The 25,556-nt window shown below is 37.8% G+C and overlaps 1 protein-coding gene across 1 annotated transcript in view; it reads left to right on the top strand.

The window, feature by feature from the left end:
- The window catches only part of ING5 (inhibitor of growth family member 5), a 66,702-nt gene extending 49,763 nt beyond the window's left edge, over window positions 1–16,939 (top strand). Inside the window, exons 7-8 of the mRNA XM_053709884.1 lie at window positions 10,689–10,750; window positions 11,247–16,939. Coding sequence (XP_053565859.1) covers window positions 10,689–10,750; window positions 11,247–11,283 — 99 coding nt within the window. The 3' untranslated portion in view covers window positions 11,284–16,939. The remainder of the gene's footprint in view (window positions 1–10,688; window positions 10,751–11,246) is intronic.
- Window positions 16,940–25,556: the final 8,617 nt, after the last annotated feature.

The following is a 25,556-nucleotide window of genomic DNA, read 5'->3' as shown; positions in this document are numbered from 1 at the left end:
CAGTCCACGGATCATCCATTGCTTGTGGGATATGCTCCTTCCCAACAGGAAGCTGCAAGAGGATCACCCACAGCAGAGCTGTCTATATAGCTCCTCCTCTAACTGCCACTACCAGTCATTCTCTTGCAGCTCTCGACAAGAAAGGAAGTAGCTAGAGAGATGAGATGTGTTTTTATTTAGTTTTATATTCAATCAAAAGTTTGTTATTTTCAAATGGTACCGGAGTTTTACTATTTTAGCCTCAGGCAGAAAGTAGAAGAAGAGTCTGCCTGTGTTTTTTGATAATCTTAGCAGGTTGTAACTAAGATCCATTGCTGTTCTCACACATAACTGAAGAGAGAGGTAACTTCAGCTGGGGGAATGGCGTGCAGGGTCTCCTGCTATGAGGTATGTGCAGTTTAAATTTTTCTAGAGAAATGAATATGCTAGAAAATGCTGTTAATACCAGATTTATTTAAGGTAAGCCTGGTTACAGTAATTTAATAACGACTAGTATCATGCTTGCTGTAAAAGGTAATATTCTTATTACTTTCTCACATTACTGAAAAATAAAACGTTTCCTGGAAGTGTTTAAACGTTTTTTTTTTATACATATTGGTGATAAAACTTTATTGGGGCCCAGTTTTTTCCACATGGCTGGCTAGATTTTGCCTAGGGATAGTTTTGTTAGGCCCTCTCACTGTGAATACAGGTTGGGAGGGGCCTATTTTCGCGCCTATATGCGCATTAGATTTTGTAGCTTGAGACATCCAGTTTACCTGAAGGTGTCCCCTGAACACTTAGGACCTCTCTAAAGGGTTTTTGTGCCTTTCAAAGTAGTTATATGGGCAGTTAGGGCCACAGCAGAGCTGTGGCAGTTTGTTGTGACTGTTGAAAAACGTTTATCGTTTTTTTGATCCGGTTTTGAAACTAAGGGGTTAATCATCCATTTGCAAGTGGGTGCAATGCTCTGTTAGTCTATTATACACACTGTAAAAATTTCGTAAGATTTACTACTTTTTTTCACTAGTTTTTCAATTTCTGACAAAATTTGTTTCTCTTAAAGGCACAGTACCGTTTTTATTTTTTGCTTGTTTACATTTTTCAAAGTGTTTTCCAAGCTTGCTGGTCTCATTGCTAGTCTGTTTAAACATGTCTGACATAGAGGAAACTCCTTGTTCATTATGTTTAGAAGCCATTGTGGAACCCCCTCTTAGAATGTGTACCAAATGTACTGATTTTACTTTGTTATAAAGATGATATTCTGTCTTTAAAAGATTTATCACCAGAGGAAATTGACAAGGGGGAAGTTATGCCGACTAACTCGCCCCACGTGTCATAACCTTTGACTCCCGCTCAAGAGGCGCCAAGTACATCTAGCGCGCCCATGGCGTTTACTTTACAAGACATGGCGGCAGTTATGGATCATACCCTTACAGCGGTATTGTCCAAACTACCAGGGTTACAAGGAAAGCGAGACAGCTCTGGGGCTAGAAAAAATACAGAGCACTATGACGCTTTAGTAGCTATGTCTGATATCCCCTCACAATATGCAGAAGCTGAGGCAGGAGAGCTTCTTTCTGTGGGTGATTTTTCTGACTCGGGGAAGATGCTTCAACCTGATTCTGATATGTCAACATTTAAATTTAAGCTTGAACACCTCCGCGTGTTGCTCAGGGAGGTTTTAGCTACTCTGGATGACTGTGACACCATTATAGTGCCAGAGAAATTGTGTAGATTGGATAAATACTATGCAGTGCCTGTTTACACTGATGTTTTTCCAATACCTAAAAGGTTTTCAGAAATTATTACTAAGGAATGGGATAGACCAGGTGTACCGTTCTCTCCCCCTCTGCAGACCAGATAAAGAGAGAGGCATTCTTACATTGTGTTCAAGACCTCCTAGTTATGGGAGTGATCCACCTAGTTCCAAAGGAGGAACAGGGGCAAGGATTCTATTCAAATCTATTTGTGGTTCCCAAGAAAGAGGGAACCTTCAGACCAATGTTAGATCTCAAGATCCTAAACAAATTTCTCAGGGTCCCATCTTTCAAGATGGAGACTATTCGAAACAATCCTACCTATGATCCAGGAGGGTCAATGCATGACTACAGTGGACTTAAAGGATGCTTATCTTCACATTCCGATACACAAAGATCATCATCGGTTTCTCAGGTTCGCCTTCCTAGACAGGCATTACCAGTTTGTGGATCTTCCCTTTGGATTAGCTACTGCACCAAGAATCTTTACAAAGGTTCTGGGGTCACTTCTGGCGGCCCTAAGGCCGCGGGGCATAGCAGTAGCCCCTTACTTAGACGACATTCTGATACAGGCGTCGAATTTCCAAATTGCCAAGTCCCATACGGACATTATTCTGGCATTCCTGAGGTCTCATGGGTGGAAAGTGAACGAAGAGAAGAGTTCTCTATCCCCTCTCACAAGAGTTTCCTTCCTGGGAACTCTGATAGATTCTGTAGAAATGAAGATTTACCTGACATAGGCCAGGGTGTCAAAACTTCTAAATTCCTGCCGTGTTCTTTATTCTACTTCTCGCCCTTCGGTGGCTCAGTGTATGGAAGTAATCGGCTTAATGGTAGCGGCAATGGACATAGTTCCAATTGCCCGCCTACATCTCAGACCGCTGCAACTCTGCATGATCAGTCAGTGGAATGGGGATTACACAGATTTGTCCCCTCTACTAAATTTGGATCAAGAGACCAGGGATTCTCTTCTCTGGTGGCTATCTCGAGTCCATCTGTCCAAAGGTATGACCTTACGCAGGCCAGATTGGACAATAGTAACAACAGATGCCAGCTTTCTGGGCTGGGGGGCAGTCTGGAACTCTCTGAAGGCTCAGGGGTCATGGACTCAGGAGGAGGCTCTCCTTCCGATAAACATTCTGGAACTAAGAGCGATATTCAATGCTCTTCAGACTTGGCCTCAGCTAGCGGCAGTGAGGTTCATCAGATTTCAGTCGGACAACATCACCACTGTAGCTTACATCAACCATCAAGGGGGACAAGGAGTTCCCTAGCGATGTTGGAGGTTTCAAAGATAATTCGTTGGGCAGAGATTCACTCATGCCACTTATCAGCTATCCATATCCCAGGAGTAGAGAACTGGGAGGCGGATTTTCTAAGTCGACAGACTTTTCATCCGGGGGAGTAGGAGCTCCATCCGGAGGTGTTTGCACAGTTGATTCAACGTTTGGGGCAAACCAGAACTGGATCTCATGGCGTCTCGCCAGAACGCCAAGCTTCCTTGTTACGGATCCAGGTCCAGGGATCCCAAGGCAGCGCTGATAGATGCTCTAGCAGCGCCTTGGTCCTTCAACCTGGCTTATGTGTTTCCACCGTTTCCTCTGCTCCCTCGTCTGATTGCCAAGGTCAAGCAGGAGAGAGCATCTGTGATTTTGATAGCACCTGCATGGCCACGCAGGACTTGGTATGCAGATCTGGTGGACATGTCATCCTTTCCACCATGGACTCTGCCTCTGAGACAGGACCTTCTACTTCAGGGTCCTTTCAACCATCCAAATCTAATTTCTCTGCGCTCACTGCTTGGAGATTGAACGCTTGATTTTATCAAAGCGTGGTTTCTCCGAGTCGGTCATTGATACCTTTTTAATACAGGCGTGAAAGCCTGTCACCAGGAAAAATCTATCATAAGATATGGTGTAAATATCTTCATTGGTGTGAATCCAAGGGTTACTCATGGAGTAAGGTCAGGATTCCTAGGATATTATCTTTTCTCCAAGATGGATTGGAGAAGGGTTTGTCACCAAGTTCCTTAAAGGGACAGATTTCTGCTCTGTCCTTTTGCACAAACGTCTGGCTGAGGTTCCAGACGTGCAGGCGTTTTGTCAGGCTTTAGTCAGAATTAAGCCTGTGTTTAAACCTGTTGCTCCGCCTTGGAGTTTAAATTTAGTTCTTAAGGTTCTTCAAGTTGTTCCGTTTGAACCTTTGCATTCCATAGATATTAAGCTCTTATCTTGGAAAGTTTTGTTTTTAGTAGCTATCTCCTCGGCTCGAAGAGTTTCGGATTTATCTGCTTTACAATGTGATTCTCCTTATCTCATTTTTCATTCCGATAAGGTAGTGTTACGTACCAAACCTGGTTTTCTACCTAAGGTGGTATCTAATAAAAATATCAATCAGGATATTGTTGTACCGTCACTGTGTCCTAATCCTTCTTCAAAGAAGGAACGTCTTTTACACAATCTTGACGTGGTTCGTGCTTTAAAGTTTTATTTACAAGCTACTAAAGATTTTCGTCAAACATCTGCATTGTTTGTTGTCTACTCTGGACAGAGGAGAGGCCAAAAGGCTTCGGCAACTTCTCTTTCTTTTTGGCTAAGGAGTATAATACGCTTAGCTTATGAGACTGCTGGCCAGCAGCCTCCTGAAAGGATTACAGCTCATTCTACTAGAGCGGTAGCTTCCACATGGGCTTTTAAGAATGAGGCTTCTGTTGAACAGATTTGTAAGGCGGCGACTTGGTCTTCGCTTCATACTTTTTCAAAATTCTATAAATTTGATACTTTTGCTTCTTCGGAGGCTATTTTTGGGAGAGAGGTTTTGCAGGCAGTGGTGCCTTCCGTTTAAGCGCCTGCCTTGTCCCTTGTCCCTCCCTTCATCCGTGTCCTATAGCTTTGGTATTGGTATCCCACAAGTAATGGATGATCCGTGGACTGGATACACCTGACAAGAGAAAACAAAATTTATGCTTACCTGATAAATTTATTTCTCTTGTGGTGTATCCAGTCCACGGCCCGCCCTGTCATTTTAAGGCAGGTGTGTTTTATTTTTAAACTACAGTCACCACTGCACCCTATGGTTTCTCCTTTCTCTTACTTGTCTTCGGTCAAATGACTGGTAGTGGCAGTTAGAGGAGGAGCTATATAGACAGCTCTGCTGTGGGTGATCCTCTTGCAGCTTCCTGTTGGGAAGGAGAATATCCCACAAGTAATGGATGATCCGTGGACTGGATACACCACAAGAGAAATAAATTTATCAGGTAAGCATAAACTTTGGGTTTTTTTTCAGCTGCTTATGTTAGAAATGTAAAAACTTGCTTTATAGCTTTATGTGTGAGTTAGTTGCTTGAATGCCATTGCTTGGCCACCTCTATTGCTGTGTGCAGCTATATTTAGGTGGCCATGCAACGAAGTTGCAGGACAACCTATTGTTATTGTCAGGATTATTAGGTGGCCATGCAACAAAGTTGCAGGACAACCTATTGTTGTTGTCAGGATTATTATTAGGTGGCCATGCAACGAAGTTGCAGGACAACCTATTGTTATTGTCAGGATTATTATTAATTTTTTTTTTATTATAATTATGATTATTATTCCACCAATCATATTCTATTGCCCATAACTCTTGAACTGCAAAAGCAAAGCTCTTAAAATCAGGTATGCTGATACAGCCTATTGCTCTACTACATCTCATGCAATATTGAACTCATAGGTCATAAGGTTACGCAGCCATATTGTTTTTTGCGGCAAATTTTGATAACTACTTAATAATCTTTAGCTCTGGAACTGCTTATGTTACAACTTTGAAACTTGCTGTGCTCAGTGCTGCTATGACCTAGATTTGCCATTGCTTAACAGAAGTGCCTTAGTCACATGATGTAGCAGCCATCTTGCATTTCGCGAGAATCTTTAAACATCTTCTCTTAAACCGCTTAGTGCAATAAAGCACAATTTTGCACATATGTTCCTTGCAAGGTCCTCTACCAAGTTTGTTCAAATTGCAATTTTTCCATAATCAACATGGCTGCTGTGAGACATTAACCTTTTTATCGCCATTTAATTGCGTAATTTTGTCATTTATACATTAGTTTTACAATATTTAACAATATTACAGTGTAATACACACATGATTACACATAGTCATAACCCTTAAAGACCATATTGCATTTAAAATACGCATTGCACAGTCGCCTTCGTGGAATAAAACATTTGCAAATTTTCATGAAACTTGTGCAAATTGTAGAGGTCTATGGTGAGCATTAGTGTGTGTAATATGAAAGCCATACATTACACAGTGTGGCGACCATTTTGTTTTGTATGCGCTGTTTTTAAAAACTACAAAAATCTTCTCCGAAACCGCTTATGAGACAGACGTGAAACTTGGTTTATAGAGTTATCTTATGACCAATATTCAGATTTGTTCAAGAGAAATCAATTGGTCATGTGGTTTGGCAGCCATTTTGAATTGTTCAAAATTGGTTAACGATATTTTTAAATTAATAATAAAACATAAACCGTTTGACAAAAATGCTTTATTTTTGCCATGCTTATTGACATCTATGGTAAGCACTATTGTGCATAATATGGAGGCTGTATATCTTATGATCAGGCAGCCATCTTGGTTTATGCGAAAATTTCGAAAAAGTGATTTCTTTGCAACCGCTTATGTTAAAGCTGTGAAATTTTCTGTATAGCTATATATTGTGACTTAGCAGCTTGTATGCCAATACAAAGGCGATGCGCGTGGCCACCTCTATTGCTGCTTGCAACTATATTTATTATTATTATTATTACGCCACTTTTTCTATTGCCCATAACTTTTGAACTGCTAAAGCAAAGCTCTTAAAATCAGGTATGCTGGTACAGCCTATTGCTCTGCTATATCTCATGCAATATTAAACTCATAGGTCATAAGGTTAGGCAGCCAACTTTGAAACTTGCTGTGCTCATTTCTGCTATGACCTAGATTTGCCATTGCTCAACAGAAGTGCGTTAGTCACATGATGTAGCAGGCATCTTGCATTTTGCGAAAATCTTTAAACATCTTCTCTTAAACCGCTTAGTGCAATAAAGCACAATTTTGCACATATGTTCCTTGCAAGGTCCTCTACCAAGTTTGTTCAAATTGCAATTTTTCCATAATCAACATGGCTGCTGTGAGACATTAACCTTTTTATCGACATTTAATTGCGTAAATTTTCACTTTATACATTAGTTTTACAATATTTAACAATATTACAGTGTAATAGACACATGATTACATATAGTCATAACCGTTAAAGACAGTAAGTATTGCAGTCAAAATTTGCACTGCTCAGTCGCCTTCGTGAAATAAAACATTTGCAAATTTTCATGAAACTTCTGCAAATTGTAGAGGTATATAGTGAGCATTAGTATGTGCAATTTGAAAGCAATACAATGCATAGCTTGGTGGCCATTTTGTTTTGAAAAACTACAAAAATCTTCTCCGAAACCGCTTATGGGACAGACTTGAAATTTTGTTTATCGAGTTATCTTAGGACCAATATTCAGATTTGTTCAAGAGAAGTTGATAGGTCATGTGGTTTGGCAGCCATTTTGAATTGTTCAAAAATGTTTAACGATATTGTTTAATAAATAAAAAAACAAAAAAGTTTTACAAAAATGCTTTATTTTTGCCATGTTTATTGACATCAATGGTGAGCACTGTTGTGCGCAATATGGAGGCTGTATATCTTATGATCGGGCAGCCATCTTGGTTTACGCGAAAATATCGAAAGTCTATTTTCTCTGCAACCGCTTATGTAAGAACTGCGAAATTTGCTGTATAATCTTATATGGTGACCTAGATTCACAGTTGCTCATTAGGAGAGAATCAGTCACATGATGCGGCAGCAATATTGATTTTATGTTTATTGTAATTATTTGTAATTCAATACTGCCTCTTTTTTTTTTTTATTCAATTGCTCATAAAACACAAATTACTTATGCTAAACTCTTGAAATCAGGTATGCTGGTACAGCCTATTGCATTGCTACATATTATGCAACATTGATCTTTTAGGTCATATGGTTAGGCAGCCATTTTGTTTTTTGCATCAAATTTCGAGAAACGCTTAAAAAAAATCTTCAGCTCTGGAACTGCTTATGTTACAACTTTGAAACTTGCTGTGCTCAGTGCTGCTATGACCTAGATTTGCCATTGCTCAACAGAAGTGCTTGGTCACATGATGTAGCAGCCATCTTGCATTTGGCAAAAATCTTTAAACATCTTCTTTTAAACCGCTTAGTGCAATAAAGCACAATTTTGCATATATACTCCTTGCATGGTCCTCTACCAAGTTTGTTCCAAATGTGATTTTTCCTTAATAAACATGGCTGCCGTGAGACATTAACCTTTTTTATCAACATTTAATTGCGTAAATTTGCACTTTATGCATTAGTTTTACAATATTTAACAATATTAGAGTGTAATAATAGACACATGATTACACATAGTCATAAACCTCAAAGTCAATATTGCAGTCAAAATTCGCACTGCGCAGTTGCCTTCGTAAAATATAACATTTGCCAATTTTCATAAAACTAATGCAAATTGTAGAGGTCTATAGTGAGCATTAGTATGTGCAATTTGAAAGCCATACAACGCATAGCTTGGCGGCCATTTTGTTTTGTATGCGCAGTTTTTAAAAACTACAAAAATCTTCTTCTCCAAAACCGCTTATGGCACAGACTTGAAATTTTGTTTACAGAGTTATCTTATGACTAACATTCAGATTTGTTCAAGTGAAGTTGATAGGTCATATGCTTTGGCAGCCATCTTGAATTGTCCAAAAACAGTTTTACAAAAATGCTTTATTTTTGCCATGTTTGACATCTATGGTGAGAATTATTGTGCATAATATGGAGGCTGTATATCATGTGGTCTGGCAGCCATCTTGTTTTATGCTAAAATTTTGCAAATCTATTTTCTCTGCAACTGCTTATGTTAGAACTGTGAAACTTGCTGTTTAACCTTATATTGGGACCTAGAGTCACATTTGTTCATGTTGAATGAATTGGTAACAAGCTATGGCAGCCATATTGGTTTACGCGAAAATTTTGAAAACATGATTTCTTTGCAACCGCTTATGTTAACGCTGTGAAATTTGCTGTATAGCTATATATTGTTTATCAGCTTGTATGTCATTGCAAAGGCGATGTGCGTGGCCACCTCTATTGCTGCTTGCAGCTATATCTTCCTGTTGCTATTTCTTCGGCTCGCAGAGTGTCAGAACTCTTGGCATTGCAGTGTGAATCTCCTTATCTTCCATTCGGATAAGGTTGTGTTGCGTACTAAGTTGGGATTTCTTCCTAAGGTTGTTTCTGACAGGAACATTAACCAGGAAATTGTTGTTCCTTCCTTGTGTCCTAATCCTTCTCAGAAGGAACGACTTTTGCACAATTTGGACGTGGTTCGTGCTTTTAAAGTATTACCTACAGGCGACTAAAGATATTCGTCAGTCTTCTTCTTTGTGGTTTTCTCAGGGAAACGCAAGGGTCAGAAAGCTACAGCTACTTCCCTTTCTTTTTGGCTGAAGAATATCATACGATTTGCATATGAGACTGCTGGACAGCAACCTCCAAGAGAGAGTTACGGCTCATTCCACGAGGGCTGTTACTTCCTCTTGGGCATTCAAAAATGAAGCTTCTGTGGAACAGATTTGCAAGGCTGCAACTTGGTCCTCTCTTCACACTTTTTCAAAGTTTTACAAGTTTGATACTTTTGCCTCAGCTGAGGCCGCCTTTGGGAGAAATTTCAAGCAGTGGTGCCTTCCGTTTAGGTTCCCTGTCTTGTCCCTCCCGTATCATCTGTGTACTCTAGCTTTGGTATTGGATCCCATTAGTAATTGAGATGATCCGTGGACTCATCGTGTCTTAAAAAAGAAACCAAATTTTATGCTTACCTGATAAATTTCTTTCTTTTTTGACACGATGAGTCCACGGCCTGCCCTGTTATTATGAAGGTTATGGGTTATTGTAAACTTCCTCTGCACCTTGGCTTTTCCTTTCTCTTCCTAACTTCGGTCGAATGACTGAAGTGGGAGGGAATGGAGGAGCTATTTAACAGCTCTGCTGTGGTGTTCTTTGCCTCCTTCTGCTGACCAGGAGGAGGTGATCCGTGGACTCATCGTGTCAAAAAACAAAGAAATTTATCAGGTAAGCATAAATTTTTGTTTTTTTAATTGTTTTCTATGTTTGAGCCCAAACTTAAAGAGACATTGTACTGTGATTTTTTTTTTATTTTTTTATTTTTTTTTATTTTCTAATGTATTCCCAATTATCCGTTTTACCTTTTTTATGGAGTGAATTAAATTCCTTACAAATAGTTCCTTTTCTGTGATTTTGTTGTTTGAAATAGCCGATTTTGCCAGTTGTATCTCCGCCTATGCTCAACATTTCAATATTTAAAGGACCATTAAAGACAGAAGAATTGCAAAATTGACAAATGCATAATTTAAAACACAATGCAATAGCACTTACTTTGAATTTCAAATGAACAGTTTATTTGTTCCTGGTAAATTACCCTTTCCCTCTATCATGTGACATCCATCAACCAATCAAAAAATGCATATATTTATATTCTTTGAATTCTTGAACATGCTCCGTAACAGCTGGTGCCTCAAATGGGAAAATAAAGATTGTGCACATTTAGATAATGGAAGTGAATTGGAAAGTTGATTAAAATTGTGTGCTATTTGAACCATGAAAGTTTTAATTTTGACTTTACACTTTTCTATAACCATTACTTAAAGGAATACTAAACATAGAGCTTTGGAAAAAATCTCCCTCCCAATAGGAGATTGGGAAGAGAAGTACTAAAATGTTAATTTTACAGTACATTGTGTATATTCATAGTGTAGTGAAAAGTCCAATATTATTTTATAATTAAATCAATGTTAATTTATGCAATTTTTTTTTTCTCTGACATTTAGTGCCCTATTGAATGGTTTCATTTTGCCTGTGTGGACCTTACCACAAAACCTAAAGGGAAATGGTGAGTACAGACTTTTTGTGTCAGATGAAACTATACAATCAGGAGAGGTTTACATAGCATATGTATGGATTAGAGTTAGAAGCACAATTTCAGTCTGTTAGAAGAGCTGTTTGAACTACTTTTCACAGCGTTTCCAAATGTTAAGGCCATTCAGATCCAACAGAGAGCTGTTTTTCTAATTGTCTTCAAATGTGTTTTTTTTTTTTATGTCTTTGCACTGCAAAATTTGGAAACTTTCATTGGAATCACACCAATACTATTGCAATGCACCAGAAAACTCTAATTGCATTTGTTTTCCTATGATTGTTGTATTTATCTGATTTACCATTACTATTTAGTTGTTTCAGACTGCATATGTGATGGATTGGAATGAGACCAATTGCTTGATGGGTTTTTTTTTTTTTTTTTTGTAATAAATACATTTAAAAACTTGTTGTAAGCTTAGTGCTAAACTTCTAGGATTTACCAAATTATTTTTTTATTTTTTTTTTTGTAGGTTTTGTCCCCGCTGTACCCAGGAGCGAAAGAAATGATTAGAGATGGCGATAGACCAGTCTTTACTTCTTCCATGTCCATCTTCAATTCTGCTTGTATATTCCCTGTCATATGTCCCCATACTGGAAGGTTTTCATGTTGAAGCACGGAGGCAGTCAAGTGTGCAGATCATTCTGTGCTGGTTGTAGAAACCTCTGTTCCAGGGGAGGATGTATATTGCACTTTAGGAATGGTACTGCAGTCCATTACTTTGAAATCCTGTTCAGCACCTAATTTGTCCCTTCCAAAGTTCTGACATCAACCAAAGTTACATATAATAATTATTTTTATTATTATTAATGCGTTGCTTGCTTGCTTTTTGTTAAGCTTTTCCATTAAAATGTTATGTTTAAAAGTGCAAGCCCACTATGGACCCAAAAATAAACTCGGTGAAATTTATAAATTAATGGCAATTTATACTGTTGATAATTTTTGAGGACAAAAAAAATTCTGTGACCTTGACCTTTTTTTAAATACTTTTGAAAAGGATACACTCCAAATTGTACAGCTTTGCCTACAGGTAAAAGGGACATTTTATTAGTATTTGAAATGTATAACAGTGCTTTTTAAATACTTTAAAGGGACACTGAACCCAAATGTTTTCTTTTGTGATTCAGATAGAGCGTGCAATTTTAAGCAACTTTCTAATTTACTCCTATTATCAAATTTACTTCATTCTTTTGGTATGTTTATTTGAAAAGCAAGAATATAAGTTTAGATGCCGTCCCATTTTTCGTGAACAACCTGGATTGTCCTTTCTGATTAGACAGCACCAATAAACAAGTGCTGTCCATGGGTCTGAACCAATAATTTGCTGGCTCCTTAGCTTAGATGCGGTCTTATTTAAATAAAGATAGCAAGAGAACGAAGAAAAATTGATAATAGGAGTAAATTAGAAAGTTGCTTAAAATTGCATGCTCTATTTGAATCACAAACTAAAAAAATAAGTATGTTACTTATGTATCATCGGGGTATACTGTGCCCCTTAAAGAGACAGTCTACTCCAAAATTTGTATTTCCACAGCTTTGCTTAACCAGCATTGTTATATTATACTTTATAACCATTAAACCTCTATATATGTGCCTTTTTCTAAACTCCTGCAGGACGCCTTTATCTCAGAGCATTTGTATAGCTTTTCACAGCAAGACACTGCTTGTTCATGTGTGCCATAGATAACTTTGTGCTCACTCGTGAAGTTATGAGTCAGCACTAATTGGCTAATATGCGAGTCTGTAAATGGCACTGAGCTAAGGAGGCAGACTGCAGAGGCTTAAATACAAGGTAATCACAGAGCTAAACAGTATATTAATATAACAGTGTTGGTTATGCACAAAATCTGAGAATTTAGAAGCATATTTTCAAACCAAAGAATAATGCAAAAGTATGCCTAGCGTACATTTCAAATATAGGAGTAAATCGTAGGAAACTCTATTTAAAAAATGATCGCTTATTCTCCAATAGCAATTTCACTTCTATGTTATGTGGGATTTTCCTGTCTTGAATTATATTGTATAGCAGAACATTGCATTGTTAACTGATAGTGGCATATTTTGCCCTGTTTTGACTTTTGCCATATTGGCTGATTCCACCTTGAATATCAGGTTGTTGTTTGTTTGTTTGTTTTTATTAGAATATATGATCAGTTTAATATTTGTAATGTGCTATTATTTTAGTTTTAATTCTTACATAATTGTTCAGTCTTTATATACGCTAAACATTTCAGCCATGGCTAGAAAAAAGATCATTCAAATTGACTGATATTTGCTGTGTAGGTTACAAAGCTTATTCCAAGGTAGCTAATCATGTGAATATTTTTTTTTTTTTCTGTGTGTGGCAGTTCCTCCACAATATATTGAGCCCTGGAAATCAATTTAGTAAGCACAAAAAAATGCAGAGTTCTTTTACTTGTTTGTACAGAATTATCAAAGATTGTCTCTTCCTTATTCACTGATTTACGATGTCGTTTTTTTTTTTTTTTTAAATCTCACAACTAGCCAATTAAACGCGGCTTTATTTTTGTCCTACATTGGGTTGCTCTTTAAATGTAATCACTTTAGGGTGAATCTCAAAATCCCAGTTTTTATTTTTTACATGTAAATAAATATATATATATATATATATAGAGAGAAAATATATAGAAAAAAATATATATACATCTATATGGAGATCACAATATATATGTATAAATGCTCTCTTTAAGACAGATTCAGAATTTAGTGTGAGATCTTCAAATGAAGCAGAATCTTGCATACTTATCTAAATATTTTATTTCCAATACCTTGTCAGGAATAAAGAAGTTGTATTAAATTCTTAACTGAAAATAACAAGTCAAAACCTTATTTATACACCTCAGATCTCCCCTTTTCCTTTTATATTTGTATTATAATCAACAAATTTAGCTGCTTGATATTTCTTCAGTTCATGTTCTTTCTATTTCCATACCAGCTGATTTAAAGTTGATGACTTTTTTTTTTTTTTTTTTTATTATTATTATAACATAAAAAAAAGAAGAAAAGTTTCTTTTTCTGTTTTAGTTATAATTAGCCTTGCATTCAGATACTTTACTATCCAAATGCGGAAGAGGGCAGCCACTCATGGTGTTCGTCTCTTTTCAGTGCCGGATTTCTATATGTTAAAGTGAAACACACTAAGATCTGTGCAAATATATTATCGGTTATTTGTAAAGCACCAACAGATTCCGCAGCGCTATAAACGTATGCGAAATACAAGGAAACCTTTATAGGGATCAAACGGGTAGAGGGCCCTGCCAAGAGTCGCACTGTTGTAGTCGGCTCTTAAGAAGGTGATCTACAAACAGCTGGGCTCTTAGGCTTACATGCTAAGGGGGTTCAAGGGGATAGCAATGGAGGAGAGGTTGTATGCATCCCTGAACAGTAGAGTCTTTAGGGAGCGCTTGAATCTGGCTCCGAAAAGAGCCGAAAGCCACATGTAGCTGCCTTCCGCATTCAGATACTAACAAAGTATGCAAATGAACATACCTAGTAAATAGATTATATTTAAAAGAAATATTATAGTTTGTGTTTTTTTCCTTTAGAAAATGATACATCTTTCCTGGATGTTTTAAAGGGCCATTATAGCACACAAATTACTTGCTCTGAGACCTGCAATGCTGTTTAACCACTGCTGGTCTAAAGTAGATACAGCTGCTAAACCAATTAGCAGCAGTCACAAAAACTGGGTAGCGCAACTGCTGATTGGTTCAGCAATTATATCTGCTTGAAACTAGCTGTTTAAGGCTTCTGAGCTGGGGGTTTTTTTTTGTGTGTGTTGTTTTTTTTTTTTTAATTATTAATTTAGCACCTTTTAGTTAAACGCATATCACTGCAGGGTCACTAGTGCTAAAATTGCATGCTCTGACAGATGAGCATGTCATTTTTTAACTTTAATGGTCCTTTAAACTTGTCCACCAAAAGACCTGGGTGCATTGTTCTTGTCCACTATTAAGCAACTGATACTGGAGTATGTTTTGTGCTAACAGGCAATTCTTGGTAAAATAAAAACATGAAACCCAAAATGTTTCTTTAATAATTCACATTTAATACACAATTTGAAATAACTTTCCAACTAATTTCTTGAATTTACTTCAGCTAGCTCCCTGTAGTGCAGAGATACAGAGAGAATGAACACATTGGGTGAGCGAATGACAAGAAGCATACATGTCCAGCCACCAATAAGCAGCTAGTCCCCAGTGGTGCATTACTGCTCCTGAGCCTAGGTATGCTTTTTAAAAAAGATTACCAAGAAAGCAAAGCAAATTAGATAATAAAAGTACTTTGAAAAGTTGTTTAAAATTGCATATTCTGTCTGAATTGTGATTTTATTTAATATGGGGGCTAGTTCATAAATAAATCTGTTAGACAGTGTCAATGGAAAGAAATAGTATTTGGACTTGAGTTCTACCCCTGTTTTAAAAGATATTATAGCTTATGGGTGCCAGGTGTCCAAACATAAATGTTTAATGTTAATCCATTTTGATGCAATCTTTAGAAAATCAAACGGTTTGCTACTTATGTAATCACATGAATGTACAATTTTCCAGAATTTAGTTTGAAATCTATAGCTACATATTTTTGTGAAAGGACAATTGAATGTAGCACCATACTAATTCTTTTTTTTTTTTATTAAGTGTAGTCTTAAGTTTGTTTGTTTTTTACCAAGATTTTGCTTTGACAGTTCTCATCTCAAAATGATACTGGTCACAGAATGTACAGGCTATATTTGCACTATATTTATTACATGCAGAAGCAAAAGTTTTAAAAGCAGCTTTTTTGTGTACTAGGTTTGAAAACACTGTCTAACTTACTTAGCACCCTCTGTGTACAACGGTATTCAGCTGATGTCGTATACAATTTAATTTATCTTGCCAGAAGTAAAAAGCTGATCTTTCTCTCACTCCTGATGCACATTTCTACGTTATTCCATTGATTGTTTACTCATGCTGATACTGTGTGCAGAGTTGTGATGTTCTAAATCTACCTAACGTTTAAAGGTTTTATTGTAGAAAAAAACTATTTTAACCTTTTTTTAAGGCCGTTCTGATGCTCTTTTCTGTCCTAACCATGCCGTCTGGAGGGCGTGCCTAGCATCATAGGGACGCCCCCCTGACCCGATCCCATCATTTAAATCGTCGTTCCGCTGTAGACAAATTAACCCTGTCATGAAAGGGTTAATGAGGGAAAATGATGTAAATTTAATATATTTTTGGTTAATGTAACCTCTCCCCCAGAGTGACCTGCTTTATTTAAAAAACAAAAACACCAACGATCTCCTGGTATCACATTCATTCAAACTCCAAGTATTTGTATATTTAGTAATCAAATGTATTTTGGCTTTGTCATGCTTATTTTAAAATTTTGCTTTTTGCATTTAAATTATCTACATTTACATTTAATCATTATGTTGCATGTGTGTGTTTCATCTTCTGCTGCTTTTTTATATCAACTGTTTCCAAACGGTGGCTCACAAGGCTAACAGCTGAGTTGGAGCTACTATTTGCTTTCATTTTCTTTCTTGTTAGTGAACACTGATCAAAACAATAATGTTGTAGGTTGACTATATGTATATGAGTGTGGTTATCTTTACAGATCCCTTGAGCCAGCTCCTTGATTACCACCCCTATTTTTTTCATAGATCATTTTGTCTCCGTCTCTCAAAAATCTTGCCTGGCTCCTAACTTTCATGTATATTTGCCTTGAACTGAACTACTGTTAAGTCTACTACAACTTTATTTTTTATTTTATTTTTTAATTCACACCAAGGTTGGATTTACGGTAACGTTTTTATTTTAATTTTCCAATGTTTAATAGCAGTTATGAATAAAGTGTAATTGAAAAACGATGCTGTTAAACTCCAATTAGCAGGATCATTGATGACATTGTATACCCAAAACTATCCCACTAGAACAGTGCTGCAATTGAATATGGCATTGAGTTGAAGGAATTTCTATGGGGGGAGGGATTTAGATATTGTCAACTATTTTCATTGCTGGGAAGAACTTATAATGAAAGTGGTAAAATCATCTCCTTACAAAATGTTTATTCACTGATCTGATTAAAGTTAAACGTAAAATATCTGTATTTTTTTTAATCATGTTGCTTTGATATTTTGTCCTAAATAAAATATTTTTGAGAATTGCTCTGTCTCTGTCATGTGTACTTCCTTTATTCAAATGTAACTTCTGCTACTGTTTAGTTATGAAATATAGTTTAAAACGTGAATGCTATGGCTCTTAGTGTAGTTATTTCTTTCATAAAGGTGGTGAGTGTCCTTAAGTCATTACTCCTGGGAATTCAACTCCTGGCCACTTCGAGGAGGAAAAGATTCCCAAAACGCCACCTCACTAGTCAGTCTTATCTTTGCGTGACATATTTTTTCACCTCATGGGAATTCATCACAAGCCTTTCACAGGTGTCAAGGGAACTGTCCTGTGCCTCTTCCTGTTAGGTCATCAATATACTCCTATTCCATATCCTATGCTGATATGTTTCAGCACTGGTTTGGCCTTCTAAATTTTTTTTTGTTTTTCTAGTAGCTGTAAGTACTAGCCTTGGAACAGATTTAAAAACAATTTTTTTTTTCTATTTTTTAGCACGCGTTTGTTTTTTGTGCACGTTTTTCTGTAAGTTTGTGTACATCTTTTTGTGCGTCGGGATAGCACATGTCTGGTTTTCACATGCAGGTAATTTTGTGGCACGCTTTTTATATCTTTCAGATAATTCATGCTCCCTCTTTAATTAGGTACGCTATCTATAGGCCCGTTTCATAGATTGTTATCCTGCCAAGTCAGATAAGTGCACTTTGGCCTAGTAAGGTGGGGGTTTTTATTTATTTAAAGAGCTACTTTTTAAGGGGTTTACGTATTTTCCCTTTCTTTAAGAGTTCTTTTTGCAGGATATAACTATAGGTTTTATTTTATATGCATATTACTGCTTTTGTAGTTTTCTGCTGTTTATGGAGCCTTTTGTTTCTGTCCCTAACACTACTTTAGAAGCTGAGCCCTTAACACTTTCCTAATAGCGTTAAATGTGTTTATTGTAAGTAGTCTGAAGTATTACCTCCAGCATATTTATGCTACTTTCTTAAAAAAAATGTAATGCATTTTAACCATTCTAATGCTGCTCTTGCTTCTAAATGTGTTACTGCTCTTTTTGTTTGTTCCTTACAAGGGAGATTTTTTTTAGTTATGGACTTCACCTGCTCTACAGTATCTGATATGTTGGCAGCTATGCTGCCTTCACATAAGCATAAAAAGTCTGTTTCATAATTTACCTTTCCTTCTTTATATGAGGAGAGTCCACGGCATCATTCCTTACTGTTGGGAAATACTGAACCTGGCCACCAGGAGGAGGCAGACACCCCAGCCAAAGGCTCAAATACTCCCCCTACTTCCCTCATATCCCAGTCATTCTTTGACTTTCGTCACAGGAGCTTGGCAGAGAAGTGTTAGAAGATACGGAGTAGTTCCTTATGAGGGGTATCTGCCCTTTGAAATGGGACTGGAGTGTTAAGTAGTCTTGTCAGCCTCTCAGTGAGAGCATTGACGAATGTTAGAGTCTGGAGATGCAGGGAGAGTCATTCTGCGAACCCATCCAGACTCGTATTAACAGCTCCTAAGCAATCAGTGTTGACGAGTTTCACTTCCTGTTTCTGTTCCACGGCATAGATTCCGGTAAGATTGTTTAATTTTTATACACATATGATATTGCAAGAAGACAGAGTCGCCCTATCATATCCGGTATAGGTTCTCTCACATCTAATCTTTTTGCAAACATATGTCACAAATTTACCCTCATACCTTAAAGATTCCACTCAATTATTGAACATCTTAAAAACATTAACCTGGAAAGTCAACTATCTTTTGGTAACATGCAATGTCAATTCGCTCTATACAAATATTGACCACCAAAAAGGTTTAAAAGCTACAAAATTCTTTCTGGATAAAGATCCTGATCTAAATATAGAACAAAATGCATTCATTCTAAACTGTATTAACTTCATACTCTACAATAACTCCTTTCTTTTTAACAAAGTCATCTTTCTACAACATAAAGGTACCGCAATGGGCACAAGGTTCGTCCCCAGCTACGCCAATTTATTCATGGGATATTTTGAAAACCACTATATTAATTCCAGTCCCTGGGTGGCGAACCTTGTGCACTATTACAGATGCATAGACGATTTGTTCATTATCTGGAAGGGGGAACCAGAATTACTAGAACTCTTCATAGAAGATATGAACAGCAACACACTAGGCCTCAGTTTTACAACCCTGCTCAGGGATATTGCTAACTTGTACCAATATAAATTTGGTACCCCTAATCCGCCCCCGTCCCTAGAAGTATATAAAGTAGTTTTGGGGAGTCTGGGATGCTTCCTTTGCCAAATGTAAGTATTAATTACCCTTTGCAATTTTTGAATCTCCTTGGAGGTTCCTGTGATCGGGAGTGTTTGCATTATGTATAGTTCCTTGGGCAGCAGAGTAATTTTTGCTGCTGCGATCCTGCCCAGCCAAGAAATATTATTTCTGGGTAACCACCTAGAGGTTAAGTTATGGAATTCATTTAATAGTTTACCATAGTTTATTTTACGCATTTCTTCTATATTAGAGGTTATCTGCACGCCCAGGTATTTTAAAGATTTATGGTTTATTTGGAAGAGATTCTCCGATTTTATGATTGCAAGGGTAACAGCAGGGACATTTATGGGGTACAATTCCGATTTGTTTGGATTAACTAAAAAATTGGAAACGTCTCCATATTCCACTAGCTCCCTTTGGGTAGCTTGAAGTGAGAGTATTGGGGAGGTCAGAGTTAATAAAATATCGTCCGCGAACATTGCGAGTTTGTGTGACTGTCCTTGTATGTGGATTCCAGTAATATCAGGATTTTTCTAATTTTAGATGCTAAGGGTTCTAAGGATAGAACAAATAGGAGGGGGGACAATGGGCACCCCTGACGAGTTCCATTGCGTATTTCAAACGGTTCAGAGAGTGCTCCGTTAATCCGTACTTGTGCAGTCGGGTTAGAATATAGGGAAAGGATTTGAGTTATAAATTTAGAAGAAAGTCCGAATTTTGATTGATAGGCTAGATTGGATCTTTTTACAAGCCACTCTAAGGCCTTTTCAGCATCAGTTGATAGAAGTATTGCTGGGAGATTGGAGTGTCTCGTGTTCTATTAGGGTAACTACTTTACACGTATTATCTTTAGCCTCACGTAGTGGTACAAAGCCAACTTGATCGCTATCAATTAAAGAGGGTAGGAATTTATTTAGTCTAGCGTATAATTTAAGATCTACATTTAGTAAGGAGATGGGTCTAAAATTAGCCAGGGTGTCGGGAGTTTTACCTGGTTTTGGCAATACTGTTATCTGCGCTTGGAGCATGGTATCTGGGAATAGGTGTTGGTCAGATATGTGGGTAAATAGGGTCGTAAGATGTGGAATTAATTGAGCTTTAAAAGTCTTATAGTAAAGGTTGGTATAGCCATCTGGGCCTGGGGCTTTATGAGCTTTCATATTAGAGATAGCTACCGCAATTTCTTCAGGAGATATTGGGGCTTCTAATGTCTTAGAGTCCTCTGGAGAAAGTGTAGGGAGTTTAATATTACTTAAATAATTATCGCAGGCTATTTTGTGGGATTGCGAGGGCCTATCTGTATGTATATTATACAGTTTATGATAAAATTGTTTGAATATCTTTGCTATACTACTAGTGTCTTCTACTCGTGATCCCTTATGAGTTGTAATGGAGTGAAAATATGCTTTTAATTGTTGTTTTTTTAAAGCTCTAGCTAATTGCTTGCCGGTTTTATTACTTTCCCCATAAAATTTTTGCTTGATAAATAACTGTTTTCTACGGGTGTCAATTTGTAATAGTTCATTAAAGTAATTTCTTTTATCCTCAAGTTTCTTTTGAAGAGTGGAGTCGCTTGGATTCAATTTGCATTGAAAGTCCAGGTCGGCCAACTCCAGTGCTAAAACTTAAAAATTTTCTCTTGCTACTCTACGTTTGATAGCCCTAGACTTTATGAACTCGCCTCACATATAGGCCTTGTGGGCTTCCCATATCATAGCTGGGCTTGTATCTTGGGCAGTGTTTATTGAAAAATAAGTGTTTATTTGTTTTGTGAATGTTTCTAGATCTTTTGGGTTTATTAGAAGTGAATCCTCTAATTTCCAGCAGAAAGGTTTAGCCAACATGGACGGCCACTGCAAAAAGCATTCCGTTAATGAGTGATCGGACCATGTGGTATGTTTTATATTAGCTTTCTTGAGGTGAGAGAGTGCATGATGGTCTAGGAATAAATAATCTAATCTCGAATAACTTTTGTGGGGGTGGGAGAAGAAGGTATAATCTCTCATGTCTGGGTTTAAATATCTCCAAGTGTCATGAAGGGTGAGTAATTTGAGATTGCTCCAAATAGCTTGGAGGGCTTTAGCTGAGAGCTGTGACTTATTGTTGGAACAATCCACTGAAGGTACAAGGGGGGTATTAAGGTCTCCTCCAAGAATCAAAGGGCCTTTTATTTTTGTTAAAATAGTAGATGTGATATTTTGCATGAAGGCGTCTTGATGTGTGTTAGGAGCGTATAAATTAACTAATGTGACAGGTAAAGAGTAAACCCGAGATGCATAAGTATCTCCCTTCTTTGTCCTTATCTAAATTTAGCAACTGAAATGGGATAGTTTTATGAATAAATATGCTTACTCCATTTATCTTTTTATGTACATTAGTACTATGAAAGTGTTGTGGGAAGTGTGCGGTAAAATATTTAGGGATCTTATTGGCCTTAAAGTGAGTTTCTTGTAGTAGTAAAATTTGCCCTCCTCTCCTCAATAGATCTTGTATGGCCATTGATCTTTTATTGGGGCAGTTAAACCCTTTTACATTCTGAGTAATTACCGTATTGGCCTGAGTATAGGCCGCACTTTTTTACCCTAATGCAAATCTTTAAATTAGGGGTGCGGCCTATATTCAGACGCGGCCTATAATCGGAAGCTATACAGTAGTTTTTGCCGCAGTGTAACTGTGTGTGCTATGGGGGCAGTTGGAGGCTGGAGCGGAGCAGACAGTAGAAGAATAGACAGCAGCAGTGAGGATCATGACAATGGGGGCTGCTGTGGGTATCTAGGGCTGGGCAGTGGGCGGACAGACTTGAAGATGGCTTAAGCTGACAGTGGAGCCTGGTCAAGCCCTCTGGGTATTGTAGTCCTTTGCACGGAAATCCTGTGCCCGGAAGTAAAGAGGTTCACGCTGTGGTAAGTTCAGGAATTTCCCGTATTACAGATTCTGGTCTCTCTCTGGTTTTGCAGGGACAGGAGAGGAAGCAGTGTGGAGGTGCTGTGGGGTCAGGTAGGGTATTTTGTTAAGCTATTATAAGGACATACATTTACAGCTGTTGGCATATTCTCAATAGGAATATAAACTATAAAGGTGGTGGTGTTTTTTGTACAGAAACCAGAACACTTGTTGTCATTGCAATATAAAACATTGTTTTCTCTTAAAATGTTGTGCTACAAGGGTGTTTGTCAAATGTTAGTCAGCAAAGCAATATACCAGACAAAGTGAAAACCTAAGTAAATACATTAGAAAATAAGTTAAATGTTTGGCATTGCACTTTATGTGTATATTTTCTATAAAATGTTCATTTTCTTTAAAATGGCACCAAACTTTAAGGGTGCGGCTTATAATCAGGTGCGGCCTATACTCGGGCCAATACGGTATATGTAAGTGTGGTGTATCACCTTGAGCGGTCATGTTAGTACAGGAACCTGGACTTGTTGTGGAGGGCTGGCAGCGGCAATTCGGAAATTGTATATATAGACATAGATTTTAGGCTGGACAAAAAAGAAAAACATTAATGAACAAAAACAGAAAATGCATAACAATATAATAACAATAATAGAAGCTTATAGCTTCACAAAAATAGGGGGTTAACCAAAACTGAGTGAGCTATTCTTCAAAAACCTAAGATACTTATAGTATATCCTACATTTGAATTTGTAACATTACTTGAGATTGCATACATTGGGGCCTAGTTATCAAGCCGTCAACCTCAAATACGCTGGAATTCCGCAGCATATTTGTGGCGAGGCTGATTCGCCTTAGTTATCAAAGGCTAGAGACCGGGAAAAGTAGAATTTTGTGGCGTAAACTTCGATCCGCCGGACTCAGTCCGACACAGATCGATTCTTACGTCACTCCAGATGTTCCGCACACAAGTGCGGCACAATCTGACTACTTTTGCTAGTTATCAAAAAACTAGCAAGTACGCTCGGCACTTTTCCGGCCCAGCGTACCTGGTTTTCAAACCGCCACCCTGGAGGCGGCGGATCCCATAGGAATCAATGGGAGTCTGACCATAGCGAAAGTACAAGTTCGCTGCTGCAAGACATCACATTGATTCCTATGGGAGATGTCTGCACCTAAGACCCTAACATGTACCCCGAGTCTAAACACCACTAATCTGTCCCCCCTACACCGCCGCAACTAAATAAAGTTATTACCCCCTCAACCGCCGCTCCCGGAGCCCACCGCAAGCTACTCTATACATATTAACCCCTAAACCGCCGCTCCCGGAGCCCACCGCAACTATAATATATGTATTACCCCCTAAACCGCCGCTCCCGGAGCCCACCGCAAGCTACTCTTTACATATTAACCCCTAAACCGCCGCTCCCGGAGCCCACCGCAACTATAATATATGTATTAACCCATAAACCGCCGCTCCCGGAGCCCACCGCAAGCTACTCTTTACATATTAACCCCTAAACCGCCGCTCCCGGAGCCCACCGCAACTATAATATATGTATTAACCCCCTAAACCGCCGCTCCCGGAGCCCACCGCAAGCTACTCTATACATATTAACCCCTAAACCGGCGCTCCCTGACCCCGCCGCAACTATAATAAATGTATTAACCCCTAAACCGCCGCTCCCGGAGCCCACCGCCACCTACATTATACCTAGTAACCCCTATCCTGCCCCCCCTATACCGCCGCCCTCTATAATAAAGTTATTAACCCCTATATTGCCGATCCCGCACCTCGCCGCAACTAAATAAATAGTTTAACCCCTAAACCGCCGCTCCCGGACCCTGCCGCAACCTATATTAAATTTATTAACCCCTAATCTGCCCCCCCTACACCGTCGCCACCTATAATACATTTATTAACCCCTATCCTGCCCCCCACTACACTGCCGCCACTGTAATAAATTTATTAACCCCTAAACCTAAGTCTAACACTAACCCTAACACCCCCCTAACTTAAATATTAATTAAATACATCTAAATAATATTTCTATTATGAACTAAATTAATCCTATTTAAAACTAAATGCTTACCTTTAAAATAAACCCTAATATAGCTACAATATAAATAATAATTATATTGTAGCTATCTTAGGATTTATTTTTATTTTACAGGCAAATTTCAATTTATTTTAACTAGGTACAATAGCTATTAAATAGTTATTAACTATTTAATAGCTTACCTAGCTAAAATAAAGAGAAATTTACCTGTAAAATAAAAACTAACCTAAGTTACAATTACACCTAACACTACACTATCATTAACTAAATTATTCCTATTTAAAACTAAATACTTACCTGTAAAATAAACCCTAAGATAGCTACAATGTAATTAATAATTACATTGTAGCTATTTTTAATAATTACATTGTAGCTATTTTAGGAATTATATTTATTTTACAGGTAACTTTGTATTTATTTTAGCTAGTTAGAATAGTTATTAAATAGTTATTAACTATTTAATAACTTCCTAGCTAAAAGAAATACAAAAATACCTGTAAAATAAATCCTAACCTAAGTTACAATTAAATCTAACACTACACTATCATTAAATAAATTAAATAAATTAACTACAAATAACTACAATTAAATACAATTACATAAACTAACTAAAGTACAAAAAAAAAAAGCTAAGTTACAAAAAATAAAAAAATAGGTTACAAACATTTAAAAATTATTACAACAATTTTACTTACACCTAATCTAAGCCCCCTAATAAAATAACAAACCCCCCAAAATAAAAAAATGCCCTACCCTATTCTAAATTTAAAAAGTTCAAAGCTCTTTTACCTTATCAGCCCTTAAAAGGGCCTTTTGTGGGGAATTAAGGTAAGAAAAATCTGATTGGCTGATTGAATCAGCCAATCAGATTCAAGTTCAATCCGATTGGCTGATCCAATCAGCCAATCAGATTGAGCTTGCATTCTATTGGCTGATCGGAACAGCCAATAGAATGCGAGCTCAATCTGATTGGCTGATTGGATCAGCCAATTGGATTGAACTTGAATCTGATTGGCTGATTCAATCAGCCAATCAGATTTTTCTTACCTTAATTCCGATTGGCTGATAGAATCCTATCAGCCAATCAGAATTGAAGGGACGCCATCTTGGATGACGTCCCTTAAAGGAGCCTTCATTCGTCGGTAGTCCGTCGGTAAAGAAGGATGTTCCGCGTCGGCGGGATGAAGATTGAAGACCCCGCTTGGAAGATGACATCGCCCGGATAGAAGACTTCTTCAGCGCCTCTTGGAAGATGACATTGCCCGGATGGAAGACTTCTTCAGCGCCGACTGGAGGATCACTTCATCGGATGGAAGATTTCTTCAGCGCCCCTTGGAGGATAACTTCTGCCGCTCCGGGTCTCCTCTTCGGTTCCATCGCTGCTCGGCTGAGTGAAGACTCCTCAAGGTAGGATGATCTTCAGGGGATTAGTGTTAGGTT

Source organism: Bombina bombina, chromosome 4, assembly GCF_027579735.1.
Source record: "Bombina bombina isolate aBomBom1 chromosome 4, aBomBom1.pri, whole genome shotgun sequence".
NCBI classification, from domain to species: domain Eukaryota; kingdom Metazoa; phylum Chordata; class Amphibia; order Anura; family Bombinatoridae; genus Bombina; species Bombina bombina.
The sequence above is the reverse complement of the archived record's forward strand: the minus strand, read 5'-3'. Positions and strand labels throughout refer to the sequence as shown.